The 16,102-nt window shown below is 39.2% G+C and overlaps 1 protein-coding gene across 7 annotated transcripts; it reads right to left on the bottom strand.

Annotated features, from left to right (window-relative positions):
• Positions 1-7,761: 7,761 nt before the first annotated feature.
• hmg20b (high mobility group 20B) lies at positions 7,762-15,780 on the bottom strand. 7 transcript variants are annotated; one of them, XM_088425749.1, is made up of 9 exons: positions 15,725-15,780; positions 15,305-15,402; positions 13,972-14,172; positions 13,511-13,631; positions 13,366-13,412; positions 11,689-11,755; positions 10,478-10,693; positions 8,426-8,558; positions 7,762-8,233 (listed from the first exon to the last, which is right to left on the bottom strand). In XM_088425749.1, the coding sequence occupies exons 2-9, from the start codon at positions 15,383-15,385 to the stop codon at positions 8,221-8,223; spliced, it is 879 nt and encodes a 292-aa protein (XP_088281875.1). In that variant the 5' UTR covers positions 15,386-15,402; positions 15,725-15,780; the 3' UTR covers positions 7,762-8,220. The 7 variants fall into 7 exon arrangements, with proteins under 7 accessions (XP_088281875.1, XP_088281874.1, XP_088281876.1 ...); XM_088425748.1 differs by having other exon boundaries at positions 15,645-15,746; XM_088425750.1 differs by lacking the exon at positions 15,725-15,780 and adding an exon at positions 15,645-15,716 and having other exon boundaries at positions 15,305-15,399.
• Positions 15,781-16,102: the final 322 nt, after the last annotated feature.

The raw sequence follows: 16,102 nt of genomic DNA on the forward strand, positions 1-16,102 counted from the left end.
CAATTGTTCTTCACCTTTTCATTATGAGGTCTTTTTCTCTTGGCACTGAGATGCACAGTGTATCCACTCCGGTGTTCCAAAAGTTTTTTTTAAAAGCACCTTAGCACATTGAGGAGCTCTCTTTACCTTCGAACTGTCATGTTTCTGTCTTTAGGCAGTGCTCTTCCTCTGCCACGAGGGGGTGGAGTCACCAGCCACTCACACCTGTGCGCCAATACAATCAAGGACTTTATAAGCCGTCTGGTGCAGGAGAATAGCTGCTGGGTTTTTCCTCATGCAGCTCAAGCGTCTCCAGCGTCCCTGGCTTGCCTTCACGTTCATGTCTACTCCTTTAGTTTGTACTTTGCTCAAGTTTTCGGAATCCCTCGTTTAATTTGATTTGTTCTAGTCGCTCTCCCGCTGACTCCGCTCCCTCGTCGCCTCCCTGTTTCAGTTGGACTCTTTCTGCCCAGGCCTTTTGCTTCTCTTTCATTTGGTACTTTGTGTTAGTTGTACTTTGCCTTTTAATCTTTGTTTTGTTTTTTCACGCTTGGGGTGCACCCTGATTTAATAAACTCTGTTAATTGGCTTTTGACTCATGTGTCCGGTTGGGGTTCCTTGCGTTCCGGTTCCGAGTTTAGTCTTGACACGAACTGGGATTTACAATACTGTATATCCACTCAGGTGTCCCAATAAGTTTTTAAAAGCAGCATAGCGCGTGTTTCCAGCTGTGCTTTGGTGTCTTGTCGCTGCCTTGATCAAACTATTGAATTTTGCAAATCGAGTGTAGCTCCAAACACCAAATCGATCCTTTGTAAACAAAAGGCATTCCCAGCAGAACTATTTGCCAGGGTTAGCTCACGAGCCTGCTGGCCCAGTTAGAAATATGGCTAAGTCGGGACAGGTTTGCTAACAGCTATGCCTCTAAAGCAATCAGGCAAAGCCGACACAGAGTAGCTTGCTTGTTGAGCATTGCACCCACCGCCTTCCTGCAGTGAGCCTCCGCTCACGGCACATTCAATGCGAGGCCTCTAGGTGGCGATCTTATGACTCGGTTGAATATTACAGCTGTCTATTAAGTGATACGGGCCACTCACACACATATCCATCTGCGCTTGTGCAGAAACCCGCGCCGTGTTGATGCGAATGCCCTGGCTTCTGGCTAAGGCAAGTTAGTTGAATTCTAATTGGCTAAAAACTCCGACTTAAAACTACAACACTAGAAGGGGTGCAACCAAATGGATTTAACATGAAACGAAAAAAACAGAGTATGGAGAATCATTTTATTTAAAAAAAAAATCATACAAAACATATTTAGTAAAAATAAATTTGAAATGAAATTGACTTTCATTACAGTGATATTATAGTACATTGTGTTAATGTCAGGTTATTTTAGGCCTGCAGAGAAGGCCTTGCTGGACCTGATGGTCCACCACTGAGTCAGAGTCTTCATTTGAAAGGAGACCGCTTGGCACCACAAAAGTTGCCAATGGTATGAATGTGCTTTTTGCACTGACAAACTCGCGTCAATTTGATGGACATTATAATTTATTTTTTTAATCCTTTCTAAAATGAAGTCAGAACAACTTACAACTTGACATACTTAACTATTAATAATCTAACGGTAAAATTCAAAATGTATTATATGTATTGTTTTCAATACAACAATTAAATTTGGGGACTTCCTGCATTCACACAATGAGGTGTGAATGTTAATTTGAATACGCCCATAATGCATTTCACTATATTAAACACCAGACCTCCCTTGTTGTAGACATAATAGACCACCTCCCTTATTAAGTGGTCTGTACTGTATAGTTATTTCTTTAGAAAATTCATCTTTGTTGCGGGCCAATTTGTAACAACAAAGTCCCTCTTTGGGCCAATATGATGAGGAAACCAAGTCCATTTGAAATCATCTAATAGTATTGTTAGTGTACACAACAAATGGATGGCTTAGTTTGAAATCAGAAGAATGAGAGTTTGATGAATTTTTAATTGTAACAAAACAAAACAAATATTGCAAAATATCTTTATATATTATATATCATTTATTATTTGTGAAAGGAATCATATATTAGGTTGTAATCATTATGTGTTTATTTCTTGTCTAGAATAGCGTGCATTGCTATCCATCAGTCCTAGTTCATCTTGCCCCAGTCCTTAGATAAAGCTGTTGACGCAGGAAGGTGCGAGCTGGGACCTTGGCTCAGCTGTTGGCGGCACCCGGCTGGCTCTTTTTGTTATGTCTTGTAAATTGCAATGCTTTGCTGAATGAATAAAAAGCAAGCGGGGAAGCTTGAGCGGCGAACGCTGTTGGCAAAGCATGAGAATGTAAGGCAAAAGCCTTCCCTTTCCCGGCAGAGAAAAGTCAATCTTGGTTGGTCTGACTTACTATTTTGTTGCTTAGCAGCTGGGCGTGTTTTAGTCTTCTTTTAAAAATAACCCTGATATAGCTCAACACAAGTTACAATTTTCAAACTGAGTTTAGCAAGGGTCATGGAAATTCACATGATTTGCTTGCACAGGCCACATAAAACGATGTGGCGGGCTGCATTTAGTCCTCGGGCCTTGAGTTTGACACGTGTGCTTTAGTAAGTTCCATAGTGGTAGGATTCAGGTGATTTTCTTCGTTTTATAATGACATAGAAGTGTGTGTTTTTAACTGTACATCGTTAATTAGCATTTCACAATAATAATAATAATTTATTGATTTACAGCAAAATCTTTCATTGCTCACTTGCTATTTTGCCACAAATATAATTCTATAAACATTTAGCGTGTTCCTTTAAAGCAGTGTTTCTCAACTATATTTTGCCAGGCCCCCCCTAGAAAAGAGAAAACTTTTCACCCCCCCCCCCCCCCCCCCCAGTCGATGCACTGAATATTAATAAGATTATCAGTGATGAATTGTTGAAGTATACCTACACATGTATCCTTCTTAACATTAACAGAAAAACGCAAAATAAATCAACTTTCAACAACTGTTAATTATTTTTTATCGTGTTTATACGGGTTATAGCTTAGTCTAAAATGGAAAAAAAGAAGCAAAGTGCCTGAAACAAAAAAAAAATAATGAAAATTATTACTTTATTGCAATTACATTCCACATGACAAAAACAAAGCCTTTTTCCTGGGATCATCCACGCCCCTCGTGGCATCACCTCGCGCACCCCCAGGGGGGCCCGGCCCACTATTTGAGAAGCACTGCTTTAAAGGGGCACTGTGTAGGATTTAGGCTGTTTTTCACGACCACAGCAGGACGTGCTGCATTTACCATTGTCCGTAGCTACAGCAGAATTTCTCTACAACAAAATTATATTTGCAGCCAGAAACTTTTCACAAGAGGGGACTTTTCACTATAGCAAATCTGTGTTTCTGACGCAAAAATATATATAAAAAAAAAAACACGTTGTGCAATCTACAATCTGACTGAAGTTAAAAACAAAACCATCCAACATTAAAAAAACAAACAAAAAAAAAACAAACTTTGATTCCTCTGAAAAGGACTACTGCGATCTAAATACCGTAAACAACTCCTGGCGAGCACCACGTTGGGGAGAGATGAGAAGTCTGTTTAAAGCTTCTCGACCTCCATAGTAGTGTTGTTTGTATGCCCTAGAGTCTATTTATTGTATAGTATGGGACAATATCGTTTGACGGCGGCTGAAAACCGCTGAGAGCAGGGGTGTCCAAAGTCAAATGATCAATTCAAATGATCAGCTCATCAGCAAGCTCGGCAGAAACCTGATAGATCCTGATCATTTGAATCAGGTGTGTCAGGAAAAAAAACCTGGAAAACATGCAGGACAGCGGTCCTCGAGGACCGACTTTGGGCACCCCTGGTGTCACGGTGGGGCATGGCGGTTTGAGGAGGTGCGGGATGTGGGAAAGGCGGAACCAATAAAATGCAGGACTGACTGGGGTAACGCTCAAGTGAAGGTGATTTAATGACAAACAAAGGCTGGGTTGAAAGAACGGAAAAATTCAAAGTACAAACAAAAACGCTAACCTGAAGCTGACTGGGGGCGACAAGGAATGGGAGGTAGCACGGGAAGGAAGGGAGCAGGGCAACGCGAGGTAAGACGGCAAGGGGAAGACGTACAAAAAGACCCGACAAGGAATGAGGAAAAACACTGGGGCTTAAATACTAACAGAACTAATGAAAACGCGAGACACCTGGGAACAACAAGGGGCGGGGCTGCTGACTGGAGAACACACACGGGCGACAGGTGAGGTTAATGACAGTAATGACACGCGGGGGAAAACAGTGAACCTATAACTTAAACTAAACAACCCAAAACCCACAACAAAAACACAGACAGATCATGACACCTGGTTTAGAGTCTATACGCTCAACATCGCGTTTGCGAGATCTCGCTCGCTCTATTCTTTTTTTTTTTTTTAATTAATCAACATAACAGTATATAATTGAGTATAATACAAAAACAGAAACAGTAACAACAAGAACAATAACGCCAGGGTAAAACAACCAAAAACTCAAAAACTGTGCAATACACTATTACACAAATATGTTAAAAAGAGTACACAGATCACAGATTTTAATTGCTTTTAAATTGTTAGATAGTTTCAAAGTTTTAATATATTGTTTGACTTCATTGATTAGGACAGAGTTTCGGTTTTTGAGAGGCATATTTGCATTTGTGGATATGCCATTTAGCAAAGAGTATAATGAAATTTATAACATAACTGATTATTATTATTAATGGTCAAGTGATTGATGAAGCCAAACAATACATTCTCAAAACAGAGGGAAAAGTCAGTACTAACATGTGCAGAAACAAGTGCACAGATATCCTTCCACAGTCTATTGGAAAAGGGGCAAGACCAGAACAAGTGAAACACATCTTCGGGGCAGTCTTCACAGAAAGAACAGTTTACATCAATATCCTTTTAAAATCTTTGTAAAAAGACTTTAGTGGGGTAAACTCTATGAATTATTTTAAAAGTTACTTCCTTTACTTTATTAGTTAGCATATATCTGGCAGGTAGATTCCAAATTTTCTTCCAATCAATGTTAGCTACAAAGCAGTTCCAATAGGCTACCACATATGGAATGGATACAACATCTTTTTGAAATAATGAACGTATATTCCGGTTAGTGTTACGAGTTGACGCGAAACAATTTTGTCCTATTTCAAGTCTGGTTGGATCGGTTGGCAAAGTGGGGAACACCATAGGTAGGTATCCTGCAGCACTTCTAAATAACATACATACTCAATTGGGAATTGAATTTACAATAATATTGAATTCACTAAAAGGAATCGTGATATTATAATTCAAGGTTAATTCTCGCTATTCTTCCTGTGCGTGCGCTCAATTCTGCGCACACGTTACGTTTGTACCACAAAACCAGCCAATCAGAGCTTGTAAAAGCCCTTTGATTGACAGCTTAGTATCCAATGAGATTGCTTGCTGTGTTCACCCGGAACAAGCAAATGAGAGCGTCACATCGACTTGGGCGGGAGGAGGTGGGCTTATATTATTAAAGTACAAAAACTAACAAGGCAGTTCTGTCAAATGATACGTTACAGTAATAATAATATTAAAAGTAATTTTCCCGCCCAAGTCCGTGTGGACGCACTCTCGTTTGCCCTTTCCGGTCAACACAGGGCAAACGAGAGTGAATCAACAGAATGACATACAAGTAATCTCATTGGATACCAAGCAGTCAATCAACAATCTTTAAACAAGCTCTGATTGGCTGGTTTTGTGGCACAAACGACTCCTGGCGAGCACGCACACAGGGGTGACGAGTCTGATTAAAAATAATAATAAAGAATTTCGGTCGTTTGAATCTATTAGTGTTGTTTGTATGTTGTAGACTCGACTGCGTCAAGAGTGGGGCGCGATGACAACGCTTCAGTTGATTTCACTGGCGCACTTCCGTGATATCAGGTTTTATTTCCACCTTAAAAGCCTTTAGATGACAAATGTTTCCCACGTGTTTGCAGGCCAAAAGTCTTTGTTTTTCTCAGCCCCTAGTATACCGTACTGTCAATTGAGACCCATTTTGGAAAATCCGATTGGCAAAAATTCGAATAATTTGGGTTTGAAATGACCAAAAATGATATTTTGACTGCTAAGTTCATACTCACTTATAGGTGCTCGTCTGTTGTAGTACAGTATGTGCTTGGTGCTTAGTAGGCTTCATTTTTTCAAGTTTGCACTCAGCAGGTTTTCGTCATAATTATAATTTACTTGATTATTATTACATGGACCAAACCCGAATGTCTGGTATTGGCTCAGATGGCGACTCGCCCCATTGTGAATCTCCTCAGACCAGTCGAAGGATTTTACCTGTGCTTAACAGTTCCACGACAAAGACTAATGTTCATGTGAGCGCCTGTGTGGTGTTCAGCTTTTTTTTTTTTGTCACTGAAGTAATCGGCAAGATATTTTGCACAACTTTGGCAACGGGTCATTTCCGCTTGTAAGTTGCGGTGCTCACCTGGGCATTGCTTGTAAAGGCAAGAATTTTCATCTCTGAAGGAATTATTAAATGGAGTAATATTGTGGGAATTTTCTTGTAGTTATGACACCTACGTGTTTGAAACGCACATGGAACGACCAATGATGATATAAGAAAAGTAACCTCAACGTGACTACTTGCCTGGCTGAAAATAGTTGCTGTACCTGAAAAGAAGGAAGGCTATCGTTATAAACTTCGAATTATTGTGGTAAGCGGTTCTAAAGTCTGCAGTGGTTAAAGTGGTGTAATAAGTACAGATAAGAGTCTTCACATAAACAATGGGAAAGCTTGATTGCATCTGAGGTGGGAGGGACGAGGTGCATCAAATCTAGTGTCATGCGTAGAATTTAGTGCCACCTAGCGGTGAGCTAAGAGAATGAAATAACTGATGCACTCGCACTACGGCGTCTCAGAGTCCACTTTTCACAAGACTACATACTGCCATAACGCCAGTGATGGGACACCTTAGAAAGAGACTCCGGAGTCCGAGACTACTCGGAATAGGACTTCAAAAGCCTTGATCAAAATCCCGCGATCATAACGATAACGACAAATAAGGCTTAATGCATGAAAATGATATCGGAAATTATGTAACCAATACAATTATTTGGCAGTGTCAAGATGCCAACCGTTGAAAGGAGATGCCAAATGGCAAGGCTTGGCTTCTTTATTCTCCAATGGGGGTACAATACATGTACCCTGTGCAGACACTGTATGTGAAGGCACTCCAGCGGTATGTAAGATTTTAAAATATATTTAAAAAGAAGCACCTCAGTCAAAACTCCTTTACTTCATTATAACCTACTGCAAGTTGATGAAACAGGGTTTTATATTGAGGCCATTCAATGTCATCCTAAAAACACCATCTCCCCCATATCAGAATGGTTTGACCCGAACTCTCGTTATCACCTGTCACCTAGAATCAATCTGCGACCCTCTTGAGAATAAGCGGTTAAAACGGATGGAGATGGATTAAATTTATAGTGGGTTCTCCCCTTTCAGGAACAGGTGGTGTACAGTACTGTGTTTTGTTAAAATATTACATTAGAAAGTCGTACTGCATCGTTTTTACAAGTTTTAATTTTGTTAAAAACAACTCTGATAAATAATACTTATAGCAAACATTTGGATTGTTTTCTTATCTTTGGAGGCACTAAAGCTCCCTTAAAAATGGGTTATATATGCCAATTAGTAAATTGCAATAGCAAACAAGGTCATAGTTAATACTGCCCTTGAATTACAACAAAGTGGCCAGTGAGTGGGCGGTAATAAGAAAAAAGACAGACGGACAAGCTTGTTTACCTTATATTGGAAATATTTTCAGCACGGTTTCAAACAGCATTTTGGGAAACATACACTTTTCACACCGATAAAAAAAAAACAACAAAAAAGATATGACCTTCATGATCAAGTTAAAAGCACAATCTATTTCATTTGTAGTTATTCTATAAAACACCGCACACATCGATGATCCCAGCCACCGTATGGCGTTAAACTCCTGAAAATTGACAAGTAGGCAGAAGGTAGGGTCACATACCTTCTGCACATTTCAAAGAACTGATTCATTTGTCCAAAAGAGGGAGCCGTGCATACTTGGACCAACGTGTTCATGGCATTGCCCTTTTGATTCCTTGAGACGTAGGCACCATGAGCCCGATCTTGGCAATTTCGCCTGACAACGCCTTGCCTGAAACTCATCCGCCCGACGCAGGAATGACTTGGGAGGTGGCAGCGGTTGTGCAGCTGTCCTACAACTTCTCACTTGAAAAAGTAGAACATGTTTTAGGAGAGTATCGTAAATCACATTTAGTATGGTGGATATACGAAGAATTGACATTTGAAGTGTTTAAATGCAAATCTGGGTCTCTGGAACGCCGGCCCACCAAGTATGAAATTAAAAGTTTTTTTCGTTTTTTGGGCAGGTGTGTGCAGTGAGAAAAAGGCATTGGCTACCTGTCCAGGTGAGATAGGACATCGCAAAGCTGCGTAAACAAGGCCCGGTGTTTGTGAGGGTTCCCTTCGAGCGCGCCACTGAGACGACTGAGATACGAGTCCAGGTTTCCGAGGGACGCCGTCTCGCCAGTGCCTGTTTAATAAGACACAGACAGAAAACTTGTGGAATGTACTAGTACTAGATTTTTTTATTACAGTTAAGTGATTTTTTTTTTTTTACTAAGATTTGAAATGCATTATCTTTTGAGTTTGTTTCTGTTAGGTTTATTCTCTTAGGTAGATTTTAAATGGCAAACTCTCAAAGTAGTTTTCGATAAAATTAAAATGATCGCTTTCACAAATACACTTCTGGTGTATTTGAGAATAGTACCAAGTGCTAGCTTTAGTTTTAATAATAATTGAAAAAATAATAAAATAATTGGAAATTAACATTCGAATAAAACATTATCCATCTTGTCTATTGCTTTTATGACTCGCTGCATTAATGTCTTTGTTGCTATCATTAGCTGTGACTGAGTCTCAGCAGGATGTTTTGCATTTATGCGGTGGGCTAAACTTGAGCTGCTTCTGTGATAAGTGAACTCATTTAAAGAATGCATATCAATCTACCATAGTTAAAGGAGGCATCGTTTTTGTTTTTTTTTAAACTACAGTTTTTACTCATTGAACAGACAGCCTTGACATCCTCTTCCATTTTCATGTCTTAATTCAGTTATCGAACTTGCCCACGCACCTACAACAGGACCTAATCAGGTTATGCCAAACACAATGACAGCCAATCAGTGTTCACTTCAGGGTGCGATAGACCTTTGTCTTCCAATTTCCAACAACTGAATCTAATTTTCAATCTCTTGCTTTCTTTAATGCCATTAAGAAGCGCCCAAAACAAATCCTTAACTATGACTGTAAACAATTGATCACAATTGATCTGTTATATATTATATATATATATATATATATATATATATATATATATATATATATATATATATATATATATATATATATATATATATATATATATATATTATAAATACCGCTGCTGTATAGGTTTGAAGTCTGGGTATAGACACACACACACTTTACAAAAAAAGGTACTTGGTTTAGGACAGCGTTGTGCACCTATAATGGCCACTGGACGTGATTAATAGACAATTTCACCCATTTTCTCTGTTCTGAGTGTTCTCACCAAATAAATGAGGAAGGCCAGATCAAGATGGAATTGAACCCAGGACCTCTGATCTGTGAGGCAGACGTGCTAACCAGTCTTCCACAGTTCTGAAGTTGTAGTTCATCACTACATAAACATTTATATGACCAAAATCTATTGGCCGTAAATACTACTGAGAGTGCCATCTTGTGCTGGGTGACGATATTGTCTAGTAAGTACCTCTGCAAAATAAAGCAGCGTTTTATACCCCGCACTACTTTGTGCTTATCTTAGTCCACTTTACACCAAAGAACATTGCGTCTCCACCCCCAGTGACATTATGTTACCGGCGAATGTAGTGAGCACGCTGCGTACAATTATAAAAAAGTGGAACGTGTGTGGAAGGATTATTGAATTTAGTAGTTGGATTATGGTTGTTTTGGAATACTGCCCCAACCACAAGATGATAATGACTTCAGATACATCAAAGAAAGATTGTGGAAATGAAAGATTTTTGGTTGTTTTTCCTCTCGTCGTCATTAATGCGTCTGATTTTCCGTTTTTTGGAATCTCTATGCAACGGGTACCAGAAAAGAGGATAAAGTAGCGCCCGGTAAATTTCTCGGGGGACACTATTATTTTGTCGAGTAGAGGAGGGAACGTAATGTCGGTGGAAATGGGGCTTAACAGCGTGCATTTGTGATATCAAAATGCAGTATATCGGGACTATTGTAAACAGACAACACCCCGTAAATGCTGATGGTGATCTTTTGTCCCAGATTCATCTTTTGATGAAAAATCTTTGTTTTCAGTCTACACCAAAAATGAAGGAATGGCTTCACTGTTCAAGCACTTTTGGATGGAAGTGTAGGTCAGAGAAGAACAGTTGAGGTGTTGCTGACCTGGTAGTGGCACAGCAGACAGACTGTTGACCAGCGTGTGTTTAATGGCCAGCAGGTGCTGGTGAAGAGCCTGTGTGCGCTTTTCGTCCTGGCTCAGCTCTGCCTCCAGGCGCTCTTTGGCATTGTACATGTCTTTGATGTGCCTCTGCAGCACAGCGTTTTGCTCCTCGAACTCCACATTGGCCTTGCGAAGTCGGCGTAACTCCGCCTCTCGAGCTGTGGTCAAAATGGAAAAAGAATCAATCATGCAATACAAATTCAACACACCTTTCGTACGGATTTACAATGGTCTTAAAAACATACAGAAGCTTGACTTAGTGTCCAATTCCAATTTATTGGCTGATATTACACATACCTCAAACGAGGCAAAGGTTTAAGCGAACATGGTATGAAGTGTTCCTTCCTCCCCCAATGCAGCTATGAATAAATGCTGTAGTTTTCTTTGCATTTACAATTTACCAGTATTCTGTAGCAAATATTATTGCGTATACTGTAGATTACAAAAGGTGAACTTAATATTTGTTTAAAGTGCTATCGCTCATTTTTGTTTGCACAATTATAAGGTAATGTCGATTTCTGTTTGCGTGTTACTTAATTTGGTTAGCATCATAGCTAAGATGTGTTTATTTTGTGTCTCTCCCCTCGCAGTTACTTATAAATAATGTAGTCTTTCTTGCTGTTACAATTTGCCTGTTTGATAAGATTTATTATTGTGTGTAAATGGCAAAATGTGAACTTGATGATTTTTTTTGTATAAAGTGGTGTCACTCATTGTTTGCGCGTTTCCAAGGTAACGTCTATTTTTTGCTTACCTGTTAGTAAATCAGTTTATTATGACAGCGAAGATGTATTGATGAGCTTCAAGAATCTGGTTTGCTTATGTTGAAAAATATAAATATGAAATAGTTGTTTATGCACCAAAGATTTATAATGGTGTTCATGATTCGAAGCAGGTGTTCATACTTAATGAGCCTCTCCATTTTAAGTTCTTTGCCGCTGTCTGGTGGCATCCATACCGTATGCATTATCAGATTATCAGACCTTTTAGGGCTGTGCTATTATTTGCAGATATACAGCATATCATACAGGTTTCATACACGCTTGGAAAAAGGCCACTTATCTAGTGCTATGTGTTTCTCTTGTCTTTATGCAGCCATGACACTACCAACTATCCTTAAAAAAAAGGATATTTTATTTGTAACTATGTTTACCTTTGTTCTGATCAAGGAATTCCTCTGTGAAGATAGGTATGTCAAACCTGCTCGGGAGGTCAGATGTCTGTGAGCGTTGGAATAGAGAAAGCGGACTGATTATACAGAGCAAACACACATAATAAAAGTATATAAAGTCTTCTGTAAAGAAGGGCACCGACCGATCCCTGGTACTAAACTGGCTCTGAGGATGAATTTTTAAAGACAGCTGCATAATTTAGTGCCAACCTAACGTTCCTTGAAGAGCTTAGTCCCATACATTTTTGGATTCATTTCAGCTGTTTAAGTGACGGCCCTTCCCCTTCTCTGATCTTGTTTCTACAAAGAATATATTAGTCGAAGCAAAGAATACAATTAACATGTCAGTATAAGATGCATGTTCACAATCAGAGGGGAGCCATTTCGAGCCATTTTTGACTCCTTCCTGTGATAATCTACTGCTATGTGATCATTTTACGTGTTTCGGCATATAATATAAAAACGTCCAAAGTGATTGTTTTTATAATGTTATTTTTGATGCGTGCGATTGCAATTTGTGTAATGTTCCAGGAGCGTTTACCCCGGCTTCAAATTCATGCTGTCAACCACGTGATGTCAGCAGCATTGAAGGCTCAGAGGAGTGACTTTTAATCAAAATTATGTGTGTAAGCTTGTAAATATAATATATATGTATATAAGCATGTCTGATTTTATTTTACAATAATGTCACTAATTTCCAGACAAGTACATTTATTAAAACACACACACACAAATGTGGATTTATACAATCTTTTGTTTTGGTAATTTTCTTAACAAAGTTCTGAAAATAAAACCGTTAAGGCAGTGGATTGAGAAGCAGTATCATTAAATCTATAGTCCGCCTATTTAGCCATTTCAAGCAGGAAAAAAAATATATTTTTGATGTACAATTACCGGTACTACTATTAAAAACAGTTTTGCACTTGCTGTCAACAGGAAAAGACCACCTTTGCTCAAGGCTGAGGTAATGACCAATCATGGCTCTGTCAGCTGTGGGTCAAGTGATGTGCACAAACTAAAGTGCGATTGGTCATTCCCCAGGCCTTCAGCCCATGGGATATTGTTTTTAGCCGGAAGCAATTCGTAAAGCGTGTTTTTAAAAATTGTACATGAAAAATAATTTACTCATCAAATTATTTATACACAAAATTACTTTTTACTGGGCCCCTCCCACATTCAGAAAACATGCATGTATTGGACACTCCAAATTGCCCGTGAGTGTGAATGGTTCTTTGTTTTTGTGTGTTCTGCGACTGGCTGGCAACCAGTTCAGTGTGTCACCCATCCAGTGCCTGAAGACGGCTGGGATAGTCACCAGCAAGCCAACGACCCTAGTGAGGATAAGCGGCTATATAAAATGAATGGATGGATAACTTTTTACTACTTCAGGTGGCTAAGTGCAACATCCCTTTAAGTGTAGTAGTACGCATATAATCTTATTAATATCCATCTCTTCTTTTGACCATTATAGAGTTTTATAAGGTTTTCCCCTACATGCTTAGTTTGAAAATTTTGAGGTTGTAGATTGCTGTTGCCCTGAACTATGCAAACTGTATACAGCCGTTTGAACAATCTGAATGTGTTTTAGTCTGCTTGAGTTCAGTTGAGACACGAATATTTAAAGTGATTCTCAGGGTGTGTGAAGGGAGTGCCACGTACCTTTGGCAAGCTTGAGCTGGCACTGATAATTACAGATGGATTGTCTTCTGAAGGAGAGATTGTAAATGAATACAAAAGCGCATTGCACAACAAATGTAGGGCTTTGTATGGTGTACAGTGTACACAGAGATAACTCGGTATCCACCTTTCTTAATCCGCTTGTCTTGTATCTTAGAGCTCGTGATCTGATAGGCCTCCGTCTGATGATATTCCTTCAGTTCCTGGGCATACTGCATCTTCTCTCGCTCTGCCTCGTCCAAATAACGCTAAGTATTTGCACACAAAATTACTCCCAAGCATGACAGAAGATATATATGCCTTTTACCCACAAATTTTGACTTCCCAAGAGTCTTAATATCTATGAATGACTCAAGACAGTGTTAAGAGTTGACTGCAGAGCTGGTTGAGCAAGTGGATTGTAGGTGGAGTGTGGCAGGATGTAGCTATGTAAATTGGAAATTCCCGTTGCAGTGCAGTGCAAGTGCACATTTTCTTATGAAGGCAAATTACAAAAGAATGACTTGGTAGAGTAATTCGACACTAAATGAGTGAAAAGGCACACCAAAAATCGAAATATGCATATAGAAGCAAATAAAAAGTCAGTACCTGTTTGTCATTTGGCGCTAATCGTGTCCATTCTGCTCCGAGCCTCTTGGTGATTTCTGGGAATGGCAAGTCAGGATACCGGGCCCGCATCACTTCCCGCCGCTCATTCAAGAAGCGGACGTAGCCAGTGACTGGCGCTTTGGGACCATTGGGTAGCACTTTCTTCCTTTTCTTGCCCTTGGGCCATCCTCGCTTCTTAGGCTGCATTGAAAGTAAGCAAGATAAGGGGAGTAGAAGTACAAAACCTGCCAAAAATTTTGAAATTACTAATCACACAGGATGTTCATTCAAGTTGCTCAAGTAGCTTAAATTGACTTAAAAAAAAAAAAAAATCACAAAACATCATCCAAAACTCGAGTCATTTCAAACGGCAACTTTCTGGCTTTAAGAAACACTAAACAGTTACATTTTGGACCAAGCAGACAAAATAACTTGATTCTGAGGGAAAAAATTATTCACGGTACAGATTGAGTGGTTCCATATTTTTTTGACAACTGCTTGGTCCAAAAAAATCTCCTTTATTCATTGAGTGTTTCTTATGGCCAGAAAGTTACCCATTTGTTATTTTCCTACACATTTCAACTGAACAAACATCCTCTGAGACTGGCTATTTCATCATGTTTTGTCAGGGCATCAGGAGGGAGTGGCCAACTTTGCTGTTGTCATCAACAGTCTACTAAAGTGACAGGATCATAACATAATACAATACACTGGAACGTCCAAAGGCCAGGGCAAAAATATTTCAGAACAATATGTAATAATTTTACGCAGTTAAAATTATGCATGGTAATTACTCGTTATTGCACAATATACGTATATAAAAATAAGCAGTTTTCTTCATTGTACGTAATAAATGTAACAGACTTCGATGTAACTATAATGTCAATATTTGGGAAAATATTACTAAAACATTATTAGAATGCATCTATGACTTTAATCATACCACAACGTCTTAAGATTCGGGATTTTATATGATGTTGCTCAAATTCAATAATGTAGTAGTCAAAATTAGCACGCTCAAATAACGGCATTTTGGATTTCCTTTCCAAAGTCATCTGATTGGTTTATATTTATGCATACCGTTACTATGCCCACGTAAAATGTACGTTATTTATGACTGAATTGAATTACGAATTAAAATTTCGGTGCATTCAGACTTAAGTACATATTGATTTTAAATCGTCGCCGTAAACCGCGGATCACCTCCAAGTGTATGATGGCGGATGGTTGATTTGGAGCTAATTAACTAATTATTTCACACGGGAAATTTTTAAACAACGGCAACCAGTAAGTGACCACTGGAGGTTCCAGTGTATGAAAACAAAGCACTCACCTCCTCTTGGGGCTGTTCTGTGGATTGTGAGGCTCTAGGTTGCTGCGGAGCATCATTCTGCTCCTGTTTGACGCCACCCATGTATTCCGTCAATCCTGCTGCAAACGGAGCAAATCCCGTCAAAATTACGCCGCGGTGTGTAAAGCACTAGACGAAACTTGAATAAAAAGAAAGCGACAAGGTCCCTCACATGTTTCTCTTGCTAAACAGCTCGCTAGCATATATGGGGCTAATTATGAGACAATATACATAGGGAGAAAAACAACGTATGGGGCGGGCGGGGAGAACAAATACAAAGGCAATAAGACGCCTAGGTTAAAATTCCAATGTAAATACTTACAAGAAATTCGACGTTGTATAAACTTTTTTAATTTTTTTTTTTAATTATTACTCGGTTTGGACAATTATTACTCTGCTCACCGGAAAAAAACTCCCCTGTAAAACAGGAAGAAAAGCCAGGCTGGAACGTGATAGGTCATTGAAGTCCCTCGTGATTGGTTCATGTCTTTAATTCTGATTGGTCAATACAACCACTCCTCATTGGTTGGTATGATCATCAGGACTTTGCTAGGCTGTTGCGTTGCTTTAAATTTTTAGAATTTAAAGAGCAATGACGCGCCCCATAAAATTATTTAGCTCAAAATTAGTACTTTAATACTATAACCGTCACCAACGGCGACCATTTGCCTGTATGAGTAAAGTATTTTGCCTGTATGAGTAAAGTATTAAGTAAATCATTGCCAACTTCAGGTATTCGGCTTAAAATGTCCGAATGTCAGTGAACAGTTGATTTAAACT

The sequence above is a fragment of the Hippichthys cyanospilos genome, chromosome 10 (genome assembly GCF_059441005.1).
Source record: "Hippichthys cyanospilos isolate Australia breed blue-spotted pipefish chromosome 10, RoL_Hcya_1.0, whole genome shotgun sequence".
Lineage (NCBI taxonomy): Eukaryota > Metazoa > Chordata > Actinopteri > Syngnathiformes > Syngnathidae > Hippichthys > Hippichthys cyanospilos.